We start from the raw sequence: 25,727 nt of genomic DNA, 5'->3' as shown, positions 1-25,727 counted from the left end.
GCTGAGAGCTGGGAAGTCCCAGGTTCAAAGCTTGCCTCTGCCAGGAGATCAGAAGATGGCCAATGGGCAAGGCAATCTCCTCTTAGCCCCAGCACACAACATCTGCAATTAGATTGATAGTAACCCCAATGCCTCAAGGATGGCCTCTCCCCATGTGAACCAACCCAGACCCAGCGGTCGTCATCAGGAGACGTTCTCCCTGTGCACCTTCTGTGGCACTGCTGGAGGAGGGTGGCAACACAGGAACAGGGCCTTTTCCCTGGTGGCTCCCCATTCGGGGAATGCTTTCCCCTAGGGTACTTCCTATGGCGCCATCTTTATTTTTCTTTTGGTGCTAGGCAAAAACTTTCCCTTTTATCTGGGCTTTTAGCGCTTAATTTGAAAGGTTTCAAGTACTGTACTCATGGCCTTTTAGTGGGGCAGGATCTAGAAGACCTGCCTGATTTGCAGAGAGGTGTGTGTGTGTGTGTGTGTGGTGTGTGTGTTTAAAAAAAGGTTTCTCTTGGTTGTGTTTGTTGTAACTGGCTAAAGTGTCTGTATTGTGCTTGAGTCACTTTTGTGATGAAAGCAGCTTAACGACGACAGCCTACCTTTCAGGATTGTGGTAAGTACTATGGAAGATACAGTTGTACTTTGGAAGTAGAACGGAATCCGTTCCGGAAGTCTGTTCAACTTCCAAAACGTTTGGAAACCAATGCACGGCTTCTGATTGGCTACAGGAAGCTCCTGCAGCCAATCAGAAGCCGTGGAAGTCACGTCAGACATTCAGGTTCCAAAGAACATTCGCAAACCGGAACACTCACTTCTGGGTTTGCAGTGTTCAGGAGCCAAAACGTTCGACTTGCGAGGCGTTCGGGATCCAAGGTATGACTGCAATACATGCAAAGTGCTGAGCGAAAGTAGAAAGCGCTAAAAGTTTGTCAAGGCTGCTACTAATTTCGGCAGGAGAGGATTCCAAAATTCAACTGAACACTGCTCTGTGTGTGCGTGTGTGTTATAAATGAGCCTGCCATCGTTCTAACAAAGAATGTATCACAGTTTAATTTTCCTATCCACCTTTTTCCTCTAATGCACTGCCACCCCATTTACTTCTGGCTTCAGGTTTTTCATGGTTCCTTCCTTGCACCCTGACTGGACACTTCTGCTGTTTTTTATTCATACGCATGTCACCACCACCATGACGCTTGCACTTCTTTTCATCCCAAAGGTATGAAAACTCCAGATTTCGTTACAAAACTGTGCAGAGGCAGGATACCTCTGAATACTAGCTGTTGGGGACAGACAGGGATGAGTAAGAACATAAGAAGAGCCCTGCAGGATCAGGCCCATGCTCCATCTAAGTCCAGCACCCGCTTCTCACAATGGCCACCAAACAGCCATGAACTTCCTGCCCCGCATGTGACCCTATGTAGCTGGCTGATTAAGTAAACAGACCATTACATTAGAAGGGGCACGATAAAAGTTTATTGTACTGAAAACATACACTTCACTTGGCTTTACAAAATAAAACTCTGAACTGGTGATCTCTATGGTCCCAGGCAGAGGCACCTTTCTACTCAGCCAGGCCTTTTGGAGAGGCAGGGACTTGTGTTCCCACTGCCTGGGTCTCTCAGCTTTAAGTTTCAAACTGTGCTTTCGTTTCGTTCCAGGGTTTTCAGAAAATAAATTTGTTGCCCTTTTTATTGTTTCACCGAACCATAGAATTGTAGTGTCAGAAGGGACCCTTAGGATCATCTAGCCCAGGCATAGGCAAACTCGGCCATCCAGATGTTTGGGACTACAATTCCCATCATCCCTAGCTAACAGGACCAGTGGTCAGGGATGATGGGAGTTGTAGTCCCAAAACATCTGGAGGGCCGAGTTTGCCTATGCCTGATCTAGCCCAAATGCAGGAATACGCAGTTGTCCCAAAAAGGGACCGAACCTGAAACCTTGGCATGCCCCACGGAGGACCTTAAGGTCCACAAATGACAACACCTTGGAGGTCCCAAGGCGCAAGGTGGTTAGATTGGTCTCAACTAGGGCCAGGGTCTTTTCGGTACTGGCCCCAACTTGGTGCAACGCTCTGTCACAAGAGACTAGGGCCCTGCAGGACTTGACATCTTTCCGCAGGGCCTGCAAGACAGAGCTGTTCCGCCTCGCCTTTGGTTTGGATTCAGTCTGACCCTTATGTCTTCCCTCCCCTTATAGTTTTGATTTATGGGCTACTTTTAAAATGAGGCTGCTTTTTAAATTGCATTTTAACCTGTATTTTAAATTTGGGTTTTTTTGCCCCCCATTATGTTTCCATTGTAATTTTACTGGTGTTAGCCACCCTGAGCCTGGCTTTGGCAGGGTATAAATAAAAGTATTTATTATTATTATTATTATTATTATTATTATTATTATTATTATTATTATTGACACCACACTCTTAAGACGACTGAGCTATCCAAGCATACCATGCTGTTTTGACTTGTTTTGCAGGGCACCCATAGAACGCCTGTTATGAGGCAGCTCTGTAAACATAGTTAATAAATGAGCTTGGGGGGGAGCATAGTGCAAATGCATCCTTAAGATGCAGATGGCCCTAAGTCTAGAAAGAGAGGCATTTTTTCTGTAATCAGTCTCTGAGCTTTTTGGGAAGCGGCAAGCTTGAAATGGGAAGACTGGCAGTATACTGCTGAAGGAGATTCAGCAACCCATGTCTTTCCTCCCACAGTTCCTGCATGCAGGGTCGCCCTTGCGGGAGGAAATTGCTGCCGAGGTGTACGAGGACGAGCTGGACCTGAGGCGATCGGGCTCCTACCTGAACAGCAGCATCACATCAGCCTGGAGCGAGCACAGCCTCGACCCCGATGACATTCGGGTGGGTGGAACACTCAGGACCTTCTTTTGACGCTAGCTATGCCAGAAACTGTGCAGAGTAAGAGTTGCCTTTTGCAGTCTTTCTCCTGAAGCAAACCAAATCCATACCACATAACCCGAAAGTCCAGGAAAGCTGGGGTGGAGGTCAATATTTCCATGCGATCTAGCTGCCTTTCTTCTCAACCTAGGGCTTTGGTTGTGGGGAACAAATTAGGAGCGGTGGGGGTGGTGATAAAGCACGGACCCAGTGCACGCGTACGGCAGACAGACCTTTTTTGTGCATGTGCACATTTCCGAGCACAATTCAAAGTGTTGGTGCTGACCTTTAAAGCCCTAAATGGCCTCGGCCCAGTAGACCTGAAGGAGCGTCTCCACCCCCATCATTCAGCCCGGACACTGAGGTCTGGCTCCGAGGGCCTTCTGGCGGTTCCCTCCCTGCGAGAAGTGAGGTTACAGGGAACAAGGCAGAGGGCCTTCTCGGTAGTGGCACCCGCCCTGTGGAACACCCTCCCATCAGATGTCAAGGAAATAATCAACTCTCTGACTTTTAGAATGTATCTGAAGGCAGTCCTGTTTAGGGAAGTTTTTAATGACTGATGTCTTAATGTATTTTTAATATTTTGTTGGAAGCAGCCCAGAGTGGCTGGGGAAACCCAGCCAGATGGGAGGGGTATAAATAAATAAATAATAAATTGCACACCGATAACATCCCATCCGTGCCATCCATCCCTTACCACTCCATTCATGTTCACGTTATGAATGGATGTGCATTCATACAAACATTCAGTGCCCGGGAATGGGGCAAGCAAGCCTGAGATGCTTACCTTCCATTCCTTGCTATGGGTCAACCGTACGTGTCGAGGCCACATGGGAGAACTGAAAACCTCACTGTGGTCTGCCCCACCCAGCTAAAGGCTTCTGCCAACAGTGCTTCCTTGCCTCCTTTTCATGCCACAACTGGCCCCCGGAAACGCCAGCATGGAATGGGGGGACCCATGACCCTTAATACTAGCTACTTCCGGTCAGTGCTTTTGGTTTCAAGAGGGTACTCAAGAGTACGCAGTACCAGCACCTCTTTTACTGTTGTTAAAAAGTGTGGCACTTAATGTAGTGACTTCATGGTGAGTCCCGGCACCTATTTTTCTAGAAAAAAGGCACTGCTTCCGGTGATCCTAAGGATAGGGGCCCGGGACCCTCCAGATGCCACTGGACTCCCAATACCCATCAGCCACAGCCAGGGATGATGGGAGTCGTAATCCAGCAAAACCCGGAGGGCTCACAGGTTCTGCTCAAGGAACAGAAGGCCTTGCATTTATAAAACCCCCCAGTGTTGTCGCTGAGCCCCTACGATGACACAACTGTTGCCATTAGGCTTTTGACTGAATAAGGGTTTTCTTTTTGTCTTCCCTCTCCCCCCCCTTTTGTGTCTGTGTCCCCCCGCTTCACCGCAACCGCCACCCCCCTCCCCGCTACACATAACATGTAGGATGAACTGAAAAAGCTTTACACGCAACTTGAGGTTCACAAGACCAAGAAGATGACGGCCAACAACCCTCATCTTCAGAAGAAGAGAAGTTCCAAGCGGAGCCTGGGCCGCTCCCTCATGAGGCGCATCACCGAGATCCCCGAGTCGATGTCCCGGCAGCACAGCAAAGAGGAGAAAGACGGGTCCGTGGGGGGAGGGAGCCGCTCCGGGTCCTACAAGCGCAGGCCCTTGGATTCCGGCAGCTCGAGCATGAAACTGAAAGAGGACTCCTCTTCCAGACACAAGGCAGCCTCCTCGCTGAAGAAGTCCCACAGCACTTACGAGCACGTGAGGGATGCCAAGGAGAACAGCTTACCAGCCAGGCACGACAGCTGCAAAGAAGCTCCTTTGCTAGACTCGCTGATGAGGAAAAAGCTAGCCAAGAAAGCCTCGGAGAGGTCCAACAGCGACTCTCTCGACGACTCGGCCCCTCTGGTCTACAAGTCGGCCAGCGCTCACAACCTGACGGCAGATAAGAAGCCTCTGCATCCCAGGCCTTCCCCTCTGCAGAAATCCCTCAGCGTCGTCACCAGCGCCAAAGAGAAAGCCTTGCTCCTCACCAGCAGGGCCTACTTGGAAGACGGCAGTAAGCTAGCCCAAGACAAAGGGAGCAGAGCAGCTGTGGAAAGTGACTCTGCAATGGAAAGTGACGTCTCCGGGCACACAGAGGTTACTGATGTGGCCTCGGAGGTGGCAGCAAAACAGCTCCAGAGGGACGATACCTCAGAGGGAACTGTGAGCTCCCTCCTGGAAGACGGCAGCTCCAGCAGAGAAGCTGCGACGGCCCCCTCGACGCCCTCGGAAAGCAGATCCCAGAAGCATGTCACATACGCGTCCATCAGGAGCATCAGCGTCAACACCTCCGATTTGCTTGGGAAGAGGCACCCGATCAGCAAGAAGATACCCCCTGAACCACCTGTCAGGCAGCAAAGTTTGGCTCACAGCCTCAAAAGAAAAGACTCTGCTCCTCAGGATGGCCTGGACCAAATGCAACCTTCCTCCGAGCCCTGCCCAGGTGATCTCAAAGATGGACCCATGTTGGCAAACATATGTCCATGGGAAACAGAGGAGCCTCTGGCAAAGGCTGAGACAGAAAGGACTAGGCAGGCCGAAGGAGCCGTGCCACTTTCTTCCCCGGTGGCGCTAAACAGGCTGGCCTCCATGGCTGCAGAAGTCTGCCCTTGGGAAGTCATGGAAGTGCCCGTCCCGAGCAAAAAGGACTCTGAGACAAGCGAGTCAGATAGCCAGAAGAGTTCTCCTGAGAAACAGCCCCAAGCATCCATTTCCAAAAGCTCCATGAAAGGCTTAGGCATGGCCATCAAAGCGTTCAACAGGTCGAGGATAAAGACAAGCATAAGGGCAAGGAAGGATGCTGAAGAAAGCCAGAAGAAAAATGAGAAGGATGCCAATGGAAAGAGCGAGAAGCCCAAGCTGGCAGCGACAGCCTCAGTGTCTGCCGGAGGAGGGTCACCAAGGAAAGAGGTGATTACAGAGACCAGGGCAAAGGTAGTCAGCAAGCAAGCAACCATCTGTCCTTGGGACGAGAAAGAGGAGGAGGAAGAGGCCCTTCCAAGCACTAAGAATAGTCCAAGCAAAGCGCTGGAGGTCTGTCCTTGGGAGGTCAGCACAGAAGCAATAGGTTCCCAAGGTGCTGGAGAGATGCACCCTAGCAGGCTGGAAAGAAGCAAGAGCCAACGGGAATCTGTGTGCCCCTGGGACAGTGTGGAGGAGGATCAAATGCGAAAGGGCAAAACTGCTACCACTCCCTCTCTAGTGGTTTCCAAGGCAGACAGCAAAAAGGCAGAGGCGTGTCCTTGGGAAGTGGCTGAGATCCCAGCCAGCACGAAAACTGACCAACCGTCCTGGGGAACCAGCAGTGCCTTGAGAGAGGACAAGGCAGTAACAGAGGGCAGAGGGAAGCCTTCTGATGGGCCCAAAAAAGGAACATCTTTGAGAGAGACTCTTCCAAGTGAATCCCAAGAGAAGGTGAGTGGCCAGGCTGATTCCAGAGATATCAAGGAGCCCTCTCTGGGAACAGAGATTGAGAAGAGCCCGGACCAGTCCAAGGGAGACCGAAAGAAACCTGGGAGCGTTGAGAGCAGGAGGGCACAGGTTAGTCCTTGGGAATCTGAGGAGGTCGACATGAGTGTTAAAACACAGATCTGCCCTTGGGAAATGGAAGAACTTCCATCAAAGATAAAGACATCTCGGGAGGACAATGAAGGATCCTCCAAAGAGACAAAGAGCACCACCCTGCTAAGACCATCAGGAGGGAAAGAAGCCAGCCACCAAGAAGACTCTGTTTGCCCCTGGGAGTCCATGGAATTGCCAGGGGGGAAAGATGCTCAACATGGAGCAACTCTGAGGAAATCTGACAGCGGAGCAGACGTCAAAGCGGCAATATGCCCTTGGGAGATGAGCGATGCAGCATCGGAGAAAGTGTGTGGAGTTTCAGGGGAAGGCTCCAAAGGGACTGAAGGCAAAAAGATCAAAAGTCCGTTGTCCAAAAACAGGAAACTGGAGAGAGACAGCAGCCATCAAATCGCTGTTTGCCCTTGGGAGGATGCAGGTGCTGAAGGCTCTTCTACAAAACCTGCCACCCAACCACAAGAACTGCCCAAAGCAGCTTTGAAGGCATCAAGCAGTGGGCAAGGTAAAAAACTGGAGGTCTGCCCTTGGGAAACTGATGCCGCTGCAGTGTGTCCCTGGGAAGCAGCTGCACCTTCGTTAGAAAAAGGACCGAACTGGCCTGAAGGAGAACCTTCCAAGGGCATTATATTGCAAGCACCACATCCCCTTAAAACACTAGAGGACAACATACAGCGCGGCTCTGTCTGTCCCTGGGAGGACGTGGAATTGGAGGGTACTTTGCTAAAGCCCTGTGCAAAAGCTTTAGACCCAAGTAATGTCAGCTCAAAGAAGCCTGATAGCTTCCAGAGCAAAAAGGCAGAGGTTGCTCCCTGGGAAGCACAAGAGGCAGAAGCAGGTATTAGAACAGCAAGCACGGTCTCCAAAGAGGAGAAAACAGGACCTAGGGATACAGCACCAGAGAAGGGAAGCAGCGGGACTAGAGAGCCAGTCTGCCCATGGGAGAGCACAGGTAGGGAAGATTCACTTATCCAACCTAAGCTCAAGAGTCCGGATCTGTCCAAAGGCAGCTTGAAATTGGACCGTGTGGAAAGCCAAAAGGCAGAAATTTGTCCGTGGGAAACTGCAAGCGCCGACGTTGGTGCTAAAGCAGAAATCTGCCCCTGGGAAGTGCCTCCAGCTCAGTCAGAAAGAAGGTCCTCAAAGCAAGATGCCAATGGGGCAGCAAAGGTGGTTGGAGACACCACGTCTAAACCTCGGGAGAAGGCAAGCAGTCCACGAGAATCTATCTGTCCTTGGGAGACCGTGGACACCGATGACCAGTCAACAGGGCCCAGTGCTAAGAGTCCAGGCCCATCTAAAGCTGGCTCTAAAAAATCCATTAGCGTTGAAAGCCTTAAGGTGGAGGTGTGTCCCTGGGAAAGTCAGGAAGCAGAAACCAGCCCTAAGGCAGATGTGTGCCCATGGGAGATGCCTTCAAGTCCAGTAGACAAGAGGCCATTGCCAGAGGGTGCTGGGGCTCGTGAGAGCCAGAGGGCTGCCCCACTGAACCAAGTAGGTGCTTCTAAAACAACAGAGAAGGTGAGAAGTGCTCAAGAGTCTGCCTGCCCCTGGGACAGCGGAGAAGAACCCGGTGAACTCTCTGCTCAACCTGAAGGGTCCAAAATCCCTACCAAGAAATCAGACAGTGTTGAGAGCTTAAAGGCAGAGGTCTGTCCTTGGGAAGTAGCTGAAGGAAGTGCGGTGGGGAAGGAGGAGGAGGGTGGAGTCGCCAAAGGGAAAGACGGCAGCAGAAGCCCCTCCCCACGGGTTTTATGGAAGCCAATGGAGGAGCTAAGTAGCTCGCGAGAGGACATCTGTCCATGGGAGAGCATGGAACTTGATGAACCTTCAGGAAGGTCCGGAGGCCAAAGCCCAGCCCTATCCAAAGCTGGATCAAGGAAATCAGACAGCGCTGAAAGTCTACGGGCCGAGGTTTGTCCATGGGAGACGGAGGAAGAGGAAGCAAGCAGCACGATGGACATCTGCCCATGGTCTGTAGCCACAGCCCCATTTGAAAAAGGGAAGGGAAGGGGGAGTCCACTTGAGATTTCCCAGGGGAAGAAAGGCAAGGCACAAAGAAGTCCAGACTCAAAGAAAGCTGGAGGAGAAACATTTAAGAAGATAGAGAAGTCAAAAAGCCACCAGGAGTATGGTGCCACGCGGGAGAATATGGACTTTGAGAAACCACCTGCCAAAAGCACCCGAAGTCTAGATCTGTTGCAGGTCAGGACAGAAGTAACCAGCCCTCAAGAATCCATCTGCCCTTGGGAGAGCGTGGAACTGTCCAGCAGCAGAAGTCCAGACCTGTCCCGAGCTAGCTCAAAGAAATCAAGCAGCGCCGAAAGCTTGAGGGCAGAGGTGTGTCCTTGGGAAGTTGAGGATGAGGAGTCTAGTGGCAAGACTGATATGTTCCCCGTGAAAACGCCGCCAGTGCCAGTCACCAGAGGGGCATCAATGCAAGATGCAAAGGGAGCGTCAATGGCCAAAGCGCTGACCGCTCCAGGTTTGAAGACAGCTGGGGGAGAAATTGCCTCTAAGAAGATAGAGAAGACTCAAAGCCATCAAGGGTTTTCTTACTCCCAGAAAACTGGCGATGAATTCTCAGTAAAAGGGAGTAAAAGCCTAGATTTGTCCAAGGTTGGCTCCATGAAATCAGAGAGTGTTGAAAGTCTAAAAGCTGAGGTTTGCCCATGGGAGACCCAGGAATTCGGATCTCCTGCCCAGGTTGAAGTGTGCCCATGGGACCTGGCCGGGGCGCTGTTCGAGAAAGGGACACTGAGTAAGGATGTGGGTGCCGTTTCAAAGGAGGGTATAACAGCAGGTTCAAAAGGCCCCGAAAAACCACCAAAACCTCTGCAGAAAGGGACGAGCGTTCGAGAAAACATCTGTCCATGGGAGAGCACGGACGCTGCAGAAGTCTCGATTGCAAGTGCTCCTGCCACCGCTGCTTCCAAGAAGCCCGGCAGCGCCGAAAGCAGGAAGCCAGAGGTCTGCCCTTGGGAAACAGATCAGCCGGAAGCATCCGCTAAAGAAGACGTTTGTCCGTGGGAAGCAGGAACGCTGTTGCCTACTAAGAATGAAAGACACACGACACACACCGGTGGGACGGAGAAGGCAACGGCCAGCGTGAAGAGCTCCCAGAGCAAAGAGGCTGGTCTGGCAGGACACAAGCCTTTGTGTCGCAGTCTTCCGCCCCAAGGTCTAAGCAAAGGCAGCAGCCCATTTGTGGATACACCAGCGAGACGCCAAGGTGACCGCCCTGCGGCTGACGTCTGCCCTTGGGAAGCAGAGGGGGACTCTGTATTGACTGGGGGAGAGACTGCTGAAATCAGCAAAAGCTTCTCTGAGGTGTGTCCCTGGGATGAGCCCAGCCCTGCTGCTGCCACCGCCACTTCAATGAAAAGCAAAGAAGGGAAGGAGCCTGGGGCGGGCGAGGCGGAGGGTCCCCCCAGCAAAGCCAAATCAGACATCTGTCCCTGGGACTGTGACTGAACCCGACGCAGCCGAGGACTCGCTTAGAGAGAAAAATCTTCTTGAGAAAGGACTGCCCGTGCAGCCGCAAAATGGCTCAAGTCAGCCGGCTGCCCGGATTTGAAAACAAAAGACTTCTGCCAGCTCTGGTGATGCTGCTGACCACATTTGATAAGGGAAATGCACTACGCTTGGGCATTACCAGGCTGGCAGACTGCTGTTCGTTAGAGAAAAGTTGTACCTTCCTGCCTTCATTTGCAGAAAACCCAAGCTAGCTTCTAAAGTCTGCACGTTCCGTTCTGTGTGTGTAGCGTGTAGAACCCGGCCTTGCCTTGACGCCCCCCAGGTGTTTCCAGACCACCCACTCCTGATGTCTGCAAACAACACCACCTGGATAACATGCTCACATTAAACAAGTAAATTAATAAGAGGGGCTTTGAGCAAGCTTGAACATCAAATCACAAGGGAACTGGGAACTATTCGACAAAGAGACTTGCATAAATTACATAGGCTTCTTTCCTGGGTTTTCTTTTACAACTTTGATCTGAACTAGGTGGCTTAACGGGTTGGGAACAAGAACAAATGTAGTTCATTGTGGCTGATGAACGACTGGGTAATGAATCCCGAAAGTGTTACTTATTGTTTCAAGTAATGAGCGCACCTTCTGTATTCCCTTTGCAAGGGAAAGGGGATAATTCTGCTCAGGATAATCTTCCCGTTTAATTCCAAACCTCATACCTGCTCTTCTCTATTTATCGCAGCCGTGGAGAACCTTTGGCCCTTCAGGTTGCTGTTGGACTACAACTCCCATCATCCCTGATCATTAGCCATGCTGGTTGGGGCTGATGGGAGTTGTAGCCCAGCGACACCTGGAGGGCCATTGGTTCCCAACTGCTGATTTATCAGAATTGGGGCCAGCCCTATCATTGGATAAAATAAGGCAGCTGCCTCACGTTGGGCATCATGAAAGCACAACAAAAAAGTTTATTCTTTGCTATTATTGCATTTGCCGCAGAGAGAGAAGAGGCGTTCATGGTATTTTCTGTCTCAGGTGCCAAAATAACTTGGCTGATCTTGGGTACTATACTATGCACCTTGATTTGGGGTGGGGTCCAACATTTGCTGCTCCAGCTCAGGCAGCAAAGCTTCTCAAGTTGGACCTGCTCCCAGACCCACATAAGGTTAACACTTTGTTTTTTAATGCCTCCAAAGGTATCTGAATGTTAACTTTTGGTTATCAGTCGCTCCGCAAGTCTCCCCACGCCCAGATGTTTTCACATATCTTTTGGGAGGACATGTCATGAGCAGTTTTAATAATTGGCTGACACAAAGGAAGCCTTAATGTTTGCCTAAAGTGGGGAATCTCAGAATTTTCCCAGGGATTAAGCCTGGGACTTTCCAGCCCTGCTGGATTGGACAAAAAGCCCATCTACCAGCTCAGCATCCTATTCTCACAGTGGCCAACCAGGTGCCTATCTACTGGAAGCCTGGAAACATGCTGCCTTTTCCTGCTCTGGGCCAGGCGAGTCTTTCTGTTTGCCAGCATGAACCGAGTGTGCACAGTGAAGCACACACAAGACTTCCCTGCAACTGCCTATTGCAGAGGAGTGGCAGCTAAGCTGTAACTCCTACAAAGTTTGTTCATTGTTACTTGGCTACCGAAGGGAGGGGGCTAACCCTTCCTTCCTGCCTCTGCTGACCCTTAGTGTTTGAATAACAGTAGTCTTTTGCCCTTTCTTCTTAAATTGTGTGCCAGACTTTGACCTGCTTACCCCCCCCAAATGAAACTCAGGAAGTAGCTTTAGGTTCAGTACTAGGACGAGCTAATCAGCACTATGGCAGTCAGTAGGCTTTCACCTTGTCCTTTGGGGCATGCATGGTGGCATGGACAGAAATGACCCAATCCAAGAGTCACTGCAGGAGAGAAAAAAATATATTGGTGTGGCAACACATGCCGCATAAAGCAGCCTCCATATGGTGGTTGTAGCTCAGCAATTGAGCCCTCGATTGATGGACAAAGTATCTCTAGGTTGGACAGGGAAGGAGCCCTGCCTGACAGAGACACTGCCAGTCACTGGCCAGTTTTGTTGGAGACACACTTCTAGAATAAAATAATAATTGCTCAGCCTCAAAGAATATCCTCCATATACCTTATTGAGTCTCTGGTCTGACTGCCTTAGTTAGAGGCAAGCAAACCCAAAACAGTGACTGACACCGAGATGCAGCGTCCCTCCAAAAGTGAGTAATTCTGCTGTGTCTCTGCAACTGTGAGTGACGGGATCACTCAACCACTCCCAAGAGGCAGCAGAATTACACCAAGGAGACCAAGTGGGAGAGACATGGCCAGAGTAGTGAATCACAGAAACACAACGGGTAGCCAGCCTCCTCTGAGGACGGACACCTTGGGCTCAAAGGAGCCTTTTGTTGATTTCTCATGGCACACTGCTGCCATGCCCTGGGGTCATCCTTTCTGCAACGGCCAACCTGGAGAGCTTGCAGTGCGATTTTCTTCGGAGGTCCCTCTCTATTCCCAGTTCCTTTGCCCTGCAAGGCAAGGCTGCTCTTATCCCCACTCTACAAAGCTTCACTGGGCCTAAGTCCCTCCTTTCTGGTCCAGAGCCAACAGTACATGGAAGCGCGCAGCAGGAATGGAGGCATCTCCGCACATGGCGGCACTATGGGGATAGCCTATTCAAACTCAGCATCCCAGGAAGCATTGCCTACAGGAGATTCCATCCTAGCTGCCATTGTGCATAAGAAAACATGTCGCCAGGACTGAATTTCTGGTAGAAAAGCCCCCTTATAGTGTACAAAAGTACAGTGGTACCTTGGGTTACAGGCACTTCAGGTTACAGATGCTTCAGGTTACAGACTCCGCTAACCCGGAAGTTGTTCCTCGGGTTAAGAACTTTGCTTCAGAATGAGAACAGAAATCATGCACCAGCTGCGCGGCAGCAGCGGGAGGCCCCATTAGCTAAAGTGGTACCTCAGGTTAAGCACAGTTTCAGGTTAAGAATGGAACTCAAGAACGAATTAAGTTCTTAACCCGAGGTACCACTGTACAGGAAGTGAATAGGTTCAACTGGCCTGGCTTGACCCATCGGCAACCTAGTGAGGATCAAGGGGTTGAGAGATGGATTCCTGCGCACATCTAAAGACAAACCCATCGAACGTGAACGTTCCATTCAGATCTCCTCCTCGCCATAGCTGCTTAAATTAAGAATGGGGAACCTCAGGCCCAGGGACCAGATGTCCTCCAGGCTGCCCCCAGGCCACACCATTAACCCATGCTGCTCCGTGCCCCTCTCAAGTGCTTTTGCCTGGCTGCAGTGTGACCTTGAATTGTGACCATGCTTCTTGCTTGCTTGGATGTAGGATAGACAGACGCGCGTGAGTGTGCAGAAACCTGACTTGTGTGTGGCTGGAATGCAGCCTACTATACAATGGTAAGAGTCACATCCCTTACTCTACCTCCTTTTGCATCCAGCCTCACCTACTTCCTCACCTACTTTCACCCCACTTGCATGCATGCAACCGCCTCCCCACCCACCCCACCCTCAGCTGCCCATGAAGGGTTTGTGACCCTCCAGCGAAAAAAAGGTTCTCCACTCCTGGCTTCACTTACTGAGAATCAGGAGAAGAATTCAGGGGGAAAGGATGACTTCTCTTTATTCCCCTCTCCTCCCCATGCAAAGAAACTGCAAGCAGCACACACACACACATTTTCTGCTTTACAATAAAGCAGGGATCCGATATTTACTTTATGGGTCCCACTTCCCCCCCTGTGAGCTGTGTCCCGTTGCACTTTTAGGAAGTACCGCTAATGTAGTGTGTGAGGTCGCCCCTGTCTGTCTCAGCACTGAATATCAAACGAGGTCATCTAATTCTGTAATAAATGTAAATACATAAATAAAAGACTTATCTCTATATTGATAGGATGTGTGTGGCTGATGCTTTGGATTTATATCAGGGGTGGATCTTTTTTCTTTTCTTTTTGTAACACCGACCTTGTTTTCACAATGCTCTGTGCAGAAGGAATCAGGTGCTTATCGTTACCCCAGCCAACTGTGGCTGTAGTATTTTTTAAGGCACATTTTTAAAAAACAACAACTTATTTTAGCACTGACTACATGTATAGCCTTGCTTATAAATCCCAATTTAAGAAAGCAAGTCTGATATCAAGTCCACATATAAGAGGAGGATCCAGAATGATGCTGTGGGCCCACTCTCTGTGTGTATGTGTCAGGGAAGGGGTTAGCCTTGCCGACACCTCCACTTTGGTAAGGACTGATGATCATTCCAGCTGAAACTGACCAAGCAACAATCAGGAGAAACTCCCTGCATGTTTCTTGTAGGTAGAACATTCAGAGATAGCGAGAACAGGGGAGTTCTATTTAAGCCATTATAAGAATGCAGCACTGTGTGTTTGGAAAATGCAATGTTCCCAAAACAACAGGGTTTCTTTGTTAGGAACAAGGCTGGATTCCATGCAGCTACTACACTGTTAGGTAAATGGATAGAGAGGCCCTCGGTTTAAAACCAGCTAACTCTAGGCTTATTCTGAAAGCCCAGAGATCAGTTCTATCTTCCTCTACCCAAGAAATAGCTGCATGCCTCTGAACATGTGCAGAAGGCTTTCAGCCAGCTTCAACCCATCTGGCATTAGGGAGCACAGCCTTCTAGAACAGAACTGCTGGTTCCAGAAAGCCTTGAGGAGCAGTAAATGGGCTGTTTTTCTTTTTAAGAATGAAAACACTCCTTTCAAATCTATTAATTTACTGAACAACAAGTAACAGGCCATTGCAGGCCAGTTTATGAAGACACACAGCAGCCGGTCTGATGCGGAAAACAGGAGAGATATACAGCAGTTTCCCGAATGCTCCAACTGCATCTTTGAGCAGCTTGTTGCAAGTTCTCAAGAACAAACCTCTGCCCATAATGCATGTGAAAAGGACTGCAACAGAGGCATGAAACGGAAGAGGCCTCTAAAGGCTGGCAGGGCTCAATTCAACAGTGAACTCCTTGCCTGGCAATATCGAATTCTGCTCCCTGCAGATCTTCTTTTCAGTATTATTTGTACCACTGAGTCCGTGGAGCTGGTGGCTGTTGGGGAATATCCATTTCCTCATATTCTTGCGAGGGATCCAGCGTTGGTCCTGGAATCATAACAGTCTGTAAAGTGGGGGGGGGGAGAGAGAAGGGAGGAAGGACACAAAGGAGCCCATCAATTTTCAAAGGAAGCCGCTCTCCAATAATTACTATACTAGCTAAGTGTCCATCAAATTTGATTGGGGGCAGGGAGAGTTCAGGTTTTCCCCCAGCCTCCTTCTACACATCATGGAGGAAGTTGCCTTAAGGCCAAGCTTGGTTTTCCTTGTCTGGTCCTGCTCCTTTTCTTTACACCAGAAGTGGCTTTCAGACACTGAAAGGGAGATAAGAGATGCTTCCCCCTGCCAATCCCAAAGCTGCATTCAGGATGAGGCTGAGAAAAGCAGCAATGTTTAAATCTGCCTCCTCTCCAGGTATGTGCGTGAGAGAGTAATAAATGGGGAGTGCTGATCTACACTGATTGATTCCACATCGCAGAAGCTGATTTCAATGGGGAAGGGACTTTGTTTCTCTCCACAGGGTCCCTGCCAGTGATCCCTAGGTCACCCAGTGGCAGGAGCAGGAAGTTGGTCCCCTTCCTTCCCCCCCCCCCCACCAATGTTTATTTCATAACATTTATATACCGCCTGATTGTAAGGATAAACAAAACTTCAAAGTGCCCCTATATGCAGCACTTTGTTTTATCCCTTAGAACTGAGCAGCAGAAGAGGCACATGCGCAGAACCACCCAATGACTAGGGCCTAAACTTGCACATGGTAAATGGAATGAAAGACAGGTTTTGCACCCCTCTCAGCCATATCCCAAAATGATGCTCAGGACTGTGCAAGCCTCTGTTTGTGTAGGCTCACCCAGTCATCTACACATCTTCCCTGAGTTTTCCTTCTTTGCATGATGCTACATTGAGATGGGGAATCTGGTCTTTTAAGAATATGGCAGAGAGACTATGGGGAGCTTGCTTCTGTAGGTATTGCAGAGTTGCTTATACTTGCCTTCTTTTCCCACGCCTAACCATGATTATTTAAATGGGGAAGCCATGGTTGAAATATACCCAAAGGCTTCCAGAGACAGGATGTGAAACCAAGTCTCACACAACCAACTTCCTCTGTACACTGTGTGTCTTACTCCAATGTATATTCTCAGTACCTCTGCACGCTCTTAGCTAAGAAAAGGGAGGGCACCTCTCTACAACTAAATTGAGGTTAATTTTACACTTGTGGATTTCAGCGCCTGCAAGGTGCCTCAAATGGGGTGAGCGCCGTTGATGGTCTTGTATTTAGGCATTAAAAAGGCCCTGTTTCAAATCTCTGTGTAGCCATAAAGCTCAGCAGGATGTTTTGGGGAGGTCACTGGCTCATTCAGCCAGAGATAAAAAGCAAAAGTATCTTGCACATAAGGTAACGTGAAGAACGCCAACAACACTGGATGGCTCCCATCACGTTTGCATCCATATCCTGGAGATGCCTTTATAAATAGCGTGAAGGGATTAGCAAAATGCTGGGCTTCCTGCTAGTAACACAGTACCTTAAGAATTGGGTCCCTTGGAGGAGCCCAAGCTGGAACAATCTTGCCGTGTAATCTCCACGGGCTGTAGGGATTGGCCAGATGCCTCTCAAACACAACGTATTCCAGGACGTCCTTTGGTACCTGCTCTCCGCCGTGCATCAGCCTCCCAAACCGGTCATAGATAGCTAGACTCTGGAAGAAGCAAGGTTTCATCAGGAAGCAGTGGCAGACAGAACATGTTTCATTGCATCCAGGGCAAGGGAGACTGGATATACGCACCTGCCGAGTGTGCATTCGAACCGTCACTTGTCCATACAGGTTGGTTTTGCTCACCATATCGGGACATCGCACCTGAACCACCCTAGGAGGCTCCAGAGACTCCAGAAAACTCCACCGGATAGTCTTGTATCTGTTTCCTCGGACCATTTCCTAGCAATTCAACATTTTGTGTTTTTAGCATCAAGGGTGAGAATAGGGTTTCTTGCCTCTCAAACTACGTGATCCAAGTCAACCCCACTTTCAGCAGGCGATGAGCTACAGTCTGGGGCTTCTGAAAGAAACTGGTGTACAGCCCAGTGGAAGGGAACAGCTATGGGGAGCTCCCAAGTGGGGCTTGTTGGACACCAAGTTTAACAGGTGCCAAATGCAAACCCTGCTTGCCAAGGATCAACAGGGAGCACATTGTAAGGCTCCCGATTGCTCCTTTTCAGCCATGTCTTCACATGTGCCTATATGAAGTCGGTTGTAAGGCAGGTGGATGTGGCTTGGAGGAAACAGCCTCCTGGGCTAAATTAGGACCACGGGCTGGAGTTCCTTCTGCAGTGCTATTGTTTTATTTACAGGGTGTGTTATTTTGTTCTTTTACGTGCAAGATCTATGAGCACAGATGCTTCAAAAGCATTTTAAACAAATGCAATAAAATCATAAAAGAGGCACTAACATATCAACATTTCTTCCTAACATTTTTAGGGACTTTTAACCCTTTAGCCAGACATTTGTTGATCTTCTCAGATATTTACCGGGTAACAGCGTTCAGTCACTAAGGAGTGAAGCTTCTCTTTGTTAAAGCTGTAATGGATAAAAAAAAAAAAGCATTACCAAAATGCTTATGCAGACCAACTTAATCGAGATACTGTTCTTCCTAAAAATGTTTGGTGTTCTACTGTCAGCAACAAAAATAATCCTGAAGCACATTTGTGCATAACCAGGGGTAAATTCTAAACTCTTGAGAACCTCCCAAAACAGTGGCACTCTCAAGAAACTAAACTTCCTGATTTGCCCCGTCTTTAAGCATCATTAACAAAGCATACACAGTATCCCATTATTTGGTCACAACTAGTTAAGATGGGACAACTATTTTCCTTTAACCAGACTGTGTTTGCATGAACTACATTAGTCAATGTGGGGCTTCTCCATTGGGATTTAATAGGTTACAGCCAGGCTGAGCAGAAAGCAGATAGGAAAATCACCATGAATTGCAGACGCATGAGTGCCTGGTAATTTTAGTATTAAAAAATCTGGTGTGTGGCAAGCTTCTGAGGTTCATTGGACTCTCAATTTTGCTCAGTTAAAAGCTTGGAGAAAACTCCTATACCAACCTACATTATTCAATAAACAATATTTAACCTATTTTATATCAACAGTCCTCTGGATCCGAAAAAGGCTGTGAGATATTGTGAAATTGTTGCAAGTCAGGAGTAGAAGGCAGAACCAAGAACCCACAGATATATCCTAAAGCATCTTACTTTGTCAAGTTATTGTGAGCTTCAATAAAGATGTTCTGGGCTTTTTCTGGAAAGGTTTTTGTGCTGAAGTCAGGATCAAAATCTTTGATCTTTCGGATCCTGCCAAGGAAACGACAAGAGAAGTCTGATGGGGAGAAAGCAGCCATAGTTCAAGGAAAACAGTCCTCATAAAGGTTAGCACTGTGCCTTTTCGCATCTATAGAAACAATGCATACACCACAGAAGTGAGATTAAATCCCAAGATAGCTTCCACATCTAACACACTTTGCCCTCAAGCAACTGTGGAAGGTAGAGAGGTGCTCAGAGAAGCCCCCCTCATGACTTGCCATGATAGTCTATATCCCCCCCTTAAATTATGCATTTTCAGCAATGTTCTAGAATGGTGGACTGATGCTGCTGGAAAGAAGGGTTTTGTTCACCACAGCCCTGCCTACTGGAAGGAGTCCGACTGGAGCAATGCAAATGAAAGGAATACTCTACTCTAAGGGAGAACCGCCTTTGCAAATTTTATAAATTGGCACATTACAAATCGTGGCAAAACGCAGAGAAGAGATGCAGAGGGGCTCTTGCACATGAAGCTGATATAGATTCACAGCCAATTCTGTATAAACAAATGGAAAATGAACCTACCCTGATCCTGAGATCATGATCTGAGGCCCTTCTTCAGATGCCTCCCCCATGAGAGGTCTGGAGAGAACGGGCCTTTTCTGCAGTGGCTCCCCGTTTGTGGAATGCTCTCTCTAGGGAGGTTCGACTGGCGCCTACATTATACAGCTTTAGGCACAGGGCAAAAGCATTCCTCTTCAACCAGGCCTTGGGCTGATTAACATCTTATACCCCTTTTAAATGTACAGTGGTACCTCGGGTTACATACACTTCAGGTTACAGACTCCGCTAACCCAGAAATAGTACCTCGGGTTAAGAACTTTGCTTCAGGATGAGAACAGAAATCGTGCTCCGGCGGGGTGGCGGCAGCAGGAGGCCATTACCTAGAGTGGTGCTTCAGGTTAAGAACCATTTCAGGTTAAGAACGGACCTCTGGAAGGAATTAAGTACTTAACCCGAGGTACCACTGTATTTGTGAGGGGGAGGGGGGTTGTTAGTGTGTTGTTTTTTTGTTCTTGTTTTTATCATGTATTTTGTGTTTTATATTGTATTTTTATGTTGTGAACCACCCTGAGATCTACTGATGAAGGGCAGTATATAAATTTAAAATTTAATAGTAGTAATAATAATAATAATAATAATAATAATAATAATAATTCCATTTGGTTTCATACATATTTGTTCAACTCTTTATTCGCTATTCACCACCTTGTGATAAATTTCTGAAGAGGTGGTATATGAATTTATCAAATAAAATAGGTTACTTTGACTAGATTGTAGTAGCCAGGTGTTTCACGGAATTTCTTGTCACAAGATGTAGTGGTTGCCACTATCTTACAATACTCTTTAAAGGGTTAGATCAATTCAAGGAGGAGAAGATTGGGGAAAAACCTAACTACTGCAACCACGAATTGAGCCTCCATGTTAAGAGGCAATATTTCGCAGATTTCCAGGAACCAAGGAAAAACTACAAAGGACAGCCCTCTCTACCATACCCTGTTTGTTAAATCACTCAGGGTGCCCGAGTGGCCAGCACTGGAGGAGATGAGACTTTCCATCTACTCCTCTAATACTTTGGTTCTTTAGTGGATGTTTGTATGCTCACATACCTTAATCATACATTCTGAAGGTTATTTAGGTGTCTGTGCATTCCTAAGAGCCAAAATATGCAGCACATCATACTTCCTAAGACTGCACCGCTGTAGGAGGGGACCGCAGCTCATTGGCAGAACATCTGCTTTGCATGCAGAAGGTATCAGGTCCAGTTCCTGGCATCTCTATGCAGGGCTGGAAATGTCCACCTGACACTTTGGAGAGTCACTACCAATAAGTGGGCAACACTTAGGTAGATGAGCCAAAGTTCTGACTCAATGATAAGGTAGCTTCCTACGTTACTGCTGCCCCTTGTAAAAATAAAAACCCTTCCCTACAGGCATCCCAGACACTAAAGGGAAGTGTTTGAATCTAGCCTTCACACCAGCATTTTCTAAAAAGCCTTAACATTCATAATATGAGATCACTACCGCTGAATTCTCAAGTACTACTGTCTCATGAGGGCTATACAACATGCTTTTTTGGGAGGGGGAATGTACATAAAGTTATTGTTTGGAGCCTTTAGGGTTGGAGTACATTTAAGACATACCTATAAAAAAATAAATAAGGGTTGCTTTATGGAGATCTGTGACATAAACCACAGGTACTGCAAGAAAAAGGAATACAGAGTCATAGAATGGTGGCCAGAGGTCTTAGACTGACTGACTGCCAGAGTGAGAGAGAGAGAGAGAGAGAATGAGAACGGAGGACATACGCTAGCTGTGAAACTGCAGTCTGCTTGACCTGCTCTGTCCTTTGCTTCAGCCCTTCCTTTGACAAAGACGACACGCGGGCATCTCCTTCTGGAGGAATATAAGGATCAAAGATCCCAGCTGTGTAACCAAACAGAAAACAATCAAATATAGCAAGAGGTTATTTAAACAAAAAACAAAAAACACCACCAGCTAACCCCCTGACAAAATGTAAGATTATCTCTTGGGAGAGCCGATTAAGGTACACATTATTGCTAATTTATCTACTGAAATATTGTTGTTCAACCACACGTGCACAAAGCTTCACATAGAAATCATCAAATGTTGCCCATGCATGCACAGGTATGCCCCCCATGCTATGGGGTGCTTTAAAAAAAGAAAATGATTGTTTAAAAAACGTTAAATAAATTAAACAAACACATAATGCTGCTAGACAAAAGTATGTCTCTAGGCAGCCTACCAGCTCCCACTCAAGGAAAAGTCACACCCTGGACCCTAAAGCTACAATGAAAACACCTTGATCACTTTTAAAAGCCACATACCCACTTTGTGAATGGCTCCTCTACACTAAGGAAGACTCAGACAGCATTGAAGGAACATGTGAAAAGAATGAGTGAGATATCTGTTTTGCTTTTGGGCTCAAGATTTCAAAAAGTCGCGTACACAGGTTGAGCGCTATTTTAGCCACCTTCCCCATAACGAATAATCACAACCACCTACCTGTGCAGGAAACATTCATGGGGCGTATCAACCGCTCATGAGGTACCACCAACCCTGCAGCCCTGGCATGCTTCATCTGCTCTTCCGGAGTTGTGTACTTTGCATTGACAGCAGGGGGGATGAAATGCCGCCTCTTTGTTCTCACTGGGACCACAAGAGAGGATGGAGCCAAGCGGGCAGCATTCAGTAAACATTCCACACCCTGTTGAACGGAAGAAGAACAAGCAAGTCAAATCAACAACATTGAACCGCACTGCAGATAACCCACCGTTTATCTGCTTTCCAAATCAAGTTGATTTCATCCCAGATATGTACCCTTTGGCCGGTATGCTCTCCTATTAGATAAGCCTTCAGCACATATCAGCTTGTACGGTGGTACCTTGGGTTACATACGCTTCAGGTTACAGACTCCGCTAACCCAGAAATAGTGCTTCAGGTTAAGAACTTTGCTTCAGGATAAGAACAGAAATCGGGCTCTGGCGGCGCGGCAGCAGTGGGAGGCCCCATTAGCTAAAGTGGTGCTTCAGGTTAAGAACAGTTTCAGGTTTAAGAACGGACCTCCGGAACGAATTAAGTACTTAACCCGAGGTACCACCGTACATGAATGCACAGAAGGAGCAAGCAGCATGTCCAAGAGATGCGTGACCAGGACGGCAAGGGGTCTGGGAACGACGCTGTATGGGGAAAGATTGAAAGGGCAGGGCATGTTTAGCCTGGAAAAGATTAAAGGGAAGACAACATAGTGGTCCTCAAACAGCCAAAGGATTATCAGGTAGAAAGTGGGCAGATTAGAATAAAGGGTTGAAGTTGAATGGAAGCAGGTTTTAGCTAGATATTAGAAGACTCCTAATGGTAAAGAGTTGTTGAACAGTGAAACAGACTGCCTCAGGGCTTCTTTTCACTGGAAGCATTTAAGCCAAGGCTGGACAGGAATGGGCTCAGTGGTAGAACATCTGCTCTACAAACACAAGGTCCCTGGTTCAATCTCTGGCATTTCCAGGAAAAGTTGGGAACATCCCCTGTCTGAAACCCTGTAGAGCCACCGCCAATAAGTACAGTGGTACTTAAGTACTTAATTCCTTCAGGAGGTCTGTTCTTAACCTGAAACTGTTTTTAACCTGAAGCACCACTTTAGCTAATGGGGTCTCCTGCTGCTGCCACGCCGCCGGAGCACGATTTCTGTTCTCATCCTGAAGCAAAGTTCTTAACCCGAGGTAATATTTCTGGGTTAGCGGAGTCTGTAACCTGAAGCGCATGTAACCCGAGGTACCACTGTATAGATAATACTGGGCTATACAGATCAATGGTCTGAATCAGTATAATGCAATTTTCTATGTTCTAAGGTGTTGTATATGCCCTCATTAAGCAGAAGGTTGAACTAGATAATCTCCAAGGTACATTCCAATTGTATTTCTCTTCTTACAAAAAAAAAACAGGTAGTCTGCCTTCTGGGACTGCACATTCCATATTCCCAGAATGTTTATACTTCTGTCTCAGCAATGTTTTTGCTGGCTTGATCATGTACATAGAATGGAAGATGGATCCCCAAGGATGTGCTTTACAGAGAGCTGGCCCCAGGCCTGTTGGCAGACCAACTCTGTTATAAAGATGTCTGCAAATGTAGCATGAAGGCTGGCAACATTAACCCCACAGTGTGGGAATGCCTTCCAGATGACCATGGTGCCTGCAGACAGGCGGTCAGGTCGTGCATCCATAGCAATAGCCAGAGAAGAAATTACCACTGGGAGGAGTGCAGCAAAACTGGATCCCTTCATCTGCCCCAGCTGCAATAAAACATGTCTCTGTCACATTGTTCTCTACAGCCACAGCAGATGCTGTAACTCTCCAATGGTTTGATTTTACCCCTGATGGCATACTTTTCCATTGCCTCTTGAGACAGAAGGATGTCAACAACATACATTGTTCACAAGATCTTCTCTCTCCTGCAAAAACACATCACTTTCCAAAACAATTTAAAAAAGAAAGTACAAACCTACACAACTTCCCACAAAAAGTAGTAGTCTGCATATCACTGAATAAGTATCAATAAATAAATAAATAAGAAAAAAGGAAGCAGTCTGCAGAGACTAAAAGCAAAATCAGAAGCAAGCACACAAGTTTCCCCTTGTTTCCTGAAATGGTGTCTGTGAAGGATGCAAATTAAACCCCCCACCAAAAAAAACAACCAAAAAAAACCCTCGGAGACATGCACACATTCAAACATATACAAGTTTGCCTTTCCCACAGGATACAGCACACATATGCAGTAACGCACATCTAAGTAAAAGAACAAAAGCAAAATAGGGGGGTGCCTTTTGATGCAGTCTCTAACGTTCTTTTCTTTTTTTGCAGTTTATTTATCTTCTTTATTTCCTCTCCGTTTTACGTTGTGGGGGTTTAGGGAGGAGAGATCTCTTGCTTCTTATATGTTGGCAAGCCGTAACTACTCGTACGGCTAGGCAAGGCGAGGCACATGCATGCACGAGGAGATACTGAGGCAGACACGCTCCCCCCCCCCGTCTATTCCCACCGACCCGCCTCCCCCGTGAAAATACAATACCTGCCATCCCACGCGCAAAGGAAGCCTCGCCATCCTCCCCGGCACGGAGGCAGCCATCTTGAGACGCGCCCGTTGCATGCCGGGAGGAAGGCAGGGAGGAGGACGACGAGGGGGCGAAGGGCGGAGGAAGTGGAACGCGGGGAAGTTCCAGCGACGACGTCACGGTCTCGCCCCGCTCCGCCAAAGGCTCTGGTATTCTTTCTTCTATTCGGCGTCAGTCGTCCAAAGGGAGATATTTGGCACGCGGGCGCATGATGAAAGTCCCAGAGACAGAAGACCAGGCGTCGTCATAGCTCAGGGAGGACAACGAATGAAAAACGAATCGTCAGGCAGGGCTAGATCCGGACTTATTCGGGGTTGCCATGCGTCCGGAATTTCCCGGTCAAAGAGGAACACCCCGTTCGGCAGCAGTGTCCGCGGGGGAATGGGGTTTGGTGTCCGGGAGAATCCAGATGTGTGGCCGCCCTTGTCTGCAGTGTCGTTTTTCCATAAAAATAGTGCAAAACCGGCATTTTGAAGGGGGAAACAACTTGGGGAGGGGGGGAAAGCTCAACAACTTTGGCAAAAAAAAAAAAAGTCAACAACTTTGCCAAAGAAAGCAACTTTTCTGCCCGGATATGTTTGAAATATGGCAACCCATACCAGCCCCACCTACCTGGGAGTAAGCCCCAGTTAAGTCAGTCTGGTTTACTCGCATAGACAAGGCTGTTAAGTCACATTTAGAGAAGTCCCATTGCAATCAGCAGGACTGAACGGGATTATTTGAATTGCATCAGTGTAAAACAATGTGACTTAAATAATCAGCATAGCTCCGTTGATTTCACTGGGACTAAATACAGCTGCAAATAAAACGTTTCAAGTGTGTTGTAAAGTGCATTATACAAATGTGACACTAGATGGCGATGGTGAGCTACGGCAAATTCAATGTGTTTTTCAATATTTTTTTTAAAAAAGCATTTTCAAAACTTTTTTATGTGTGTTTAGATTCCACCTAAGTGTGGCTAGGTTGGGGCTCAACCCAGAAATGTGGATCTTTACCGAACAGGGAAAAGCAAACAAGCACATCTGTTGCATTGGCATGTTCTCCAAAGGCACCTCTTGTGAACACACACACACACACACCTCCATCACCTTCCTCAGCCTCAGTCTGTGCACCTTGGGAAGCTATTTCCTCCATGCTTCATTTAGGGGGTGCAAGAAAGTAACTGTGTGGAGATGTGAAGTCTCCCAAATATCTGCTTCTTTACATGTGACGATTACAAGTACTGTACTATAAAGAATATGAGGGGATGTGAGCAGCAGTAGGCCACCTTTCTATGTAAGCACTCATAATGGGGAAGCCTATGGTGTTCAAAGAGCAGTTTATAAAATTGACAGAAGGGGGAGTATTATCAGGCAAAGCAACACTTCACACTATTCCCTTGATCTGAATTTTTAGTCAATACCCCCTTGAAACTATGGTAAAAACAGGACAGTGTACATTATGCAATTCAAGAATTTAGTGCCATGAACCTCTCAGTTATCATTTGAAAAGAAGCCTATCTTCTAAGGCTGAATTGACTTGAAAAGTGTGCATCCTCTCTGCCTGTTTCAATACTAGAAACTGGGGGAGGACAGGTTTCAGTGTCCTCTGTAGTTCATTGTTGTCCCCCACCCCAGGATTAGCAGAAATAAACTGCAAAACAATACAAGTAATGCAAATTCA

At 47.8% G+C, this 25,727-nt stretch overlaps 2 protein-coding genes across 2 annotated transcripts in view; one reads left to right on the top strand and one right to left on the bottom strand.

Annotated features, from left to right (window-relative positions):
- Positions 1 to 11,678, top strand: part of GPR179 (G protein-coupled receptor 179) — a 45,697-nt gene extending 34,019 nt beyond the window's left edge. The window contains exons 9-11 of the mRNA XM_053361120.1: positions 1,102 to 1,207; positions 2,702 to 2,848; positions 4,334 to 11,678. Of these exons, the coding sequence (XP_053217095.1) occupies positions 1,102 to 1,207; positions 2,702 to 2,848; positions 4,334 to 9,994 (5,914 nt within the window). The 3' untranslated portion in view covers positions 9,995 to 11,678. The remainder of the gene's footprint in view (positions 1 to 1,101; positions 1,208 to 2,701; positions 2,849 to 4,333) is intronic.
- Positions 11,679 to 14,732: 3,054 nt separating this feature from the next.
- On the bottom strand, positions 14,733 to 24,143 carry MRPL45 (mitochondrial ribosomal protein L45). The gene is made up of 8 exons (XM_053361132.1): positions 24,023 to 24,143; positions 21,463 to 21,664; positions 20,745 to 20,862; positions 18,332 to 18,430; positions 17,606 to 17,654; positions 16,866 to 17,015; positions 16,605 to 16,778; positions 14,733 to 15,145 (listed from the first exon to the last, which is right to left on the bottom strand). The coding sequence occupies exons 1-8, from the start codon at positions 24,098 to 24,100 to the stop codon at positions 15,044 to 15,046; spliced, it is 972 nt and encodes a 323-aa protein (XP_053217107.1). The 5' UTR covers positions 24,101 to 24,143; the 3' UTR covers positions 14,733 to 15,043.
- Positions 24,144 to 25,727: the final 1,584 nt, after the last annotated feature.

Source organism: Podarcis raffonei, chromosome 13 (assembly GCF_027172205.1).
Source record: "Podarcis raffonei isolate rPodRaf1 chromosome 13, rPodRaf1.pri, whole genome shotgun sequence".
In the NCBI taxonomy this organism is placed as follows: domain Eukaryota; kingdom Metazoa; phylum Chordata; class Lepidosauria; order Squamata; family Lacertidae; genus Podarcis; species Podarcis raffonei.
Note: the sequence above shows the minus strand (reverse complement) of the source record. Positions and strands in the feature narration are given on the sequence as shown.

Bases quoted from the DNA above. Each gene is read 5' to 3' on its own strand.
- MRPL45 (XM_053361132.1), bottom strand. From the start codon at position 24,100: ATGCAACGGGCGCGTCTCAAGATGGCTGCCTCCGTGCCGGGGAGGATG. The intron at 18,431-20,744 runs GTATGTCCTCCG...TTTCCTTGGCAG, and splicing joins ACTGCAGTTTCACAGCTAGC to GATCCGAAAGATCAAAGATT. The intron at 15,146-16,604 runs GTACTGTGTTAC...CCCACTTTACAG, and splicing joins CAAGGGACCCAATTCTTAAG to ACTGTTATGATTCCAGGACC.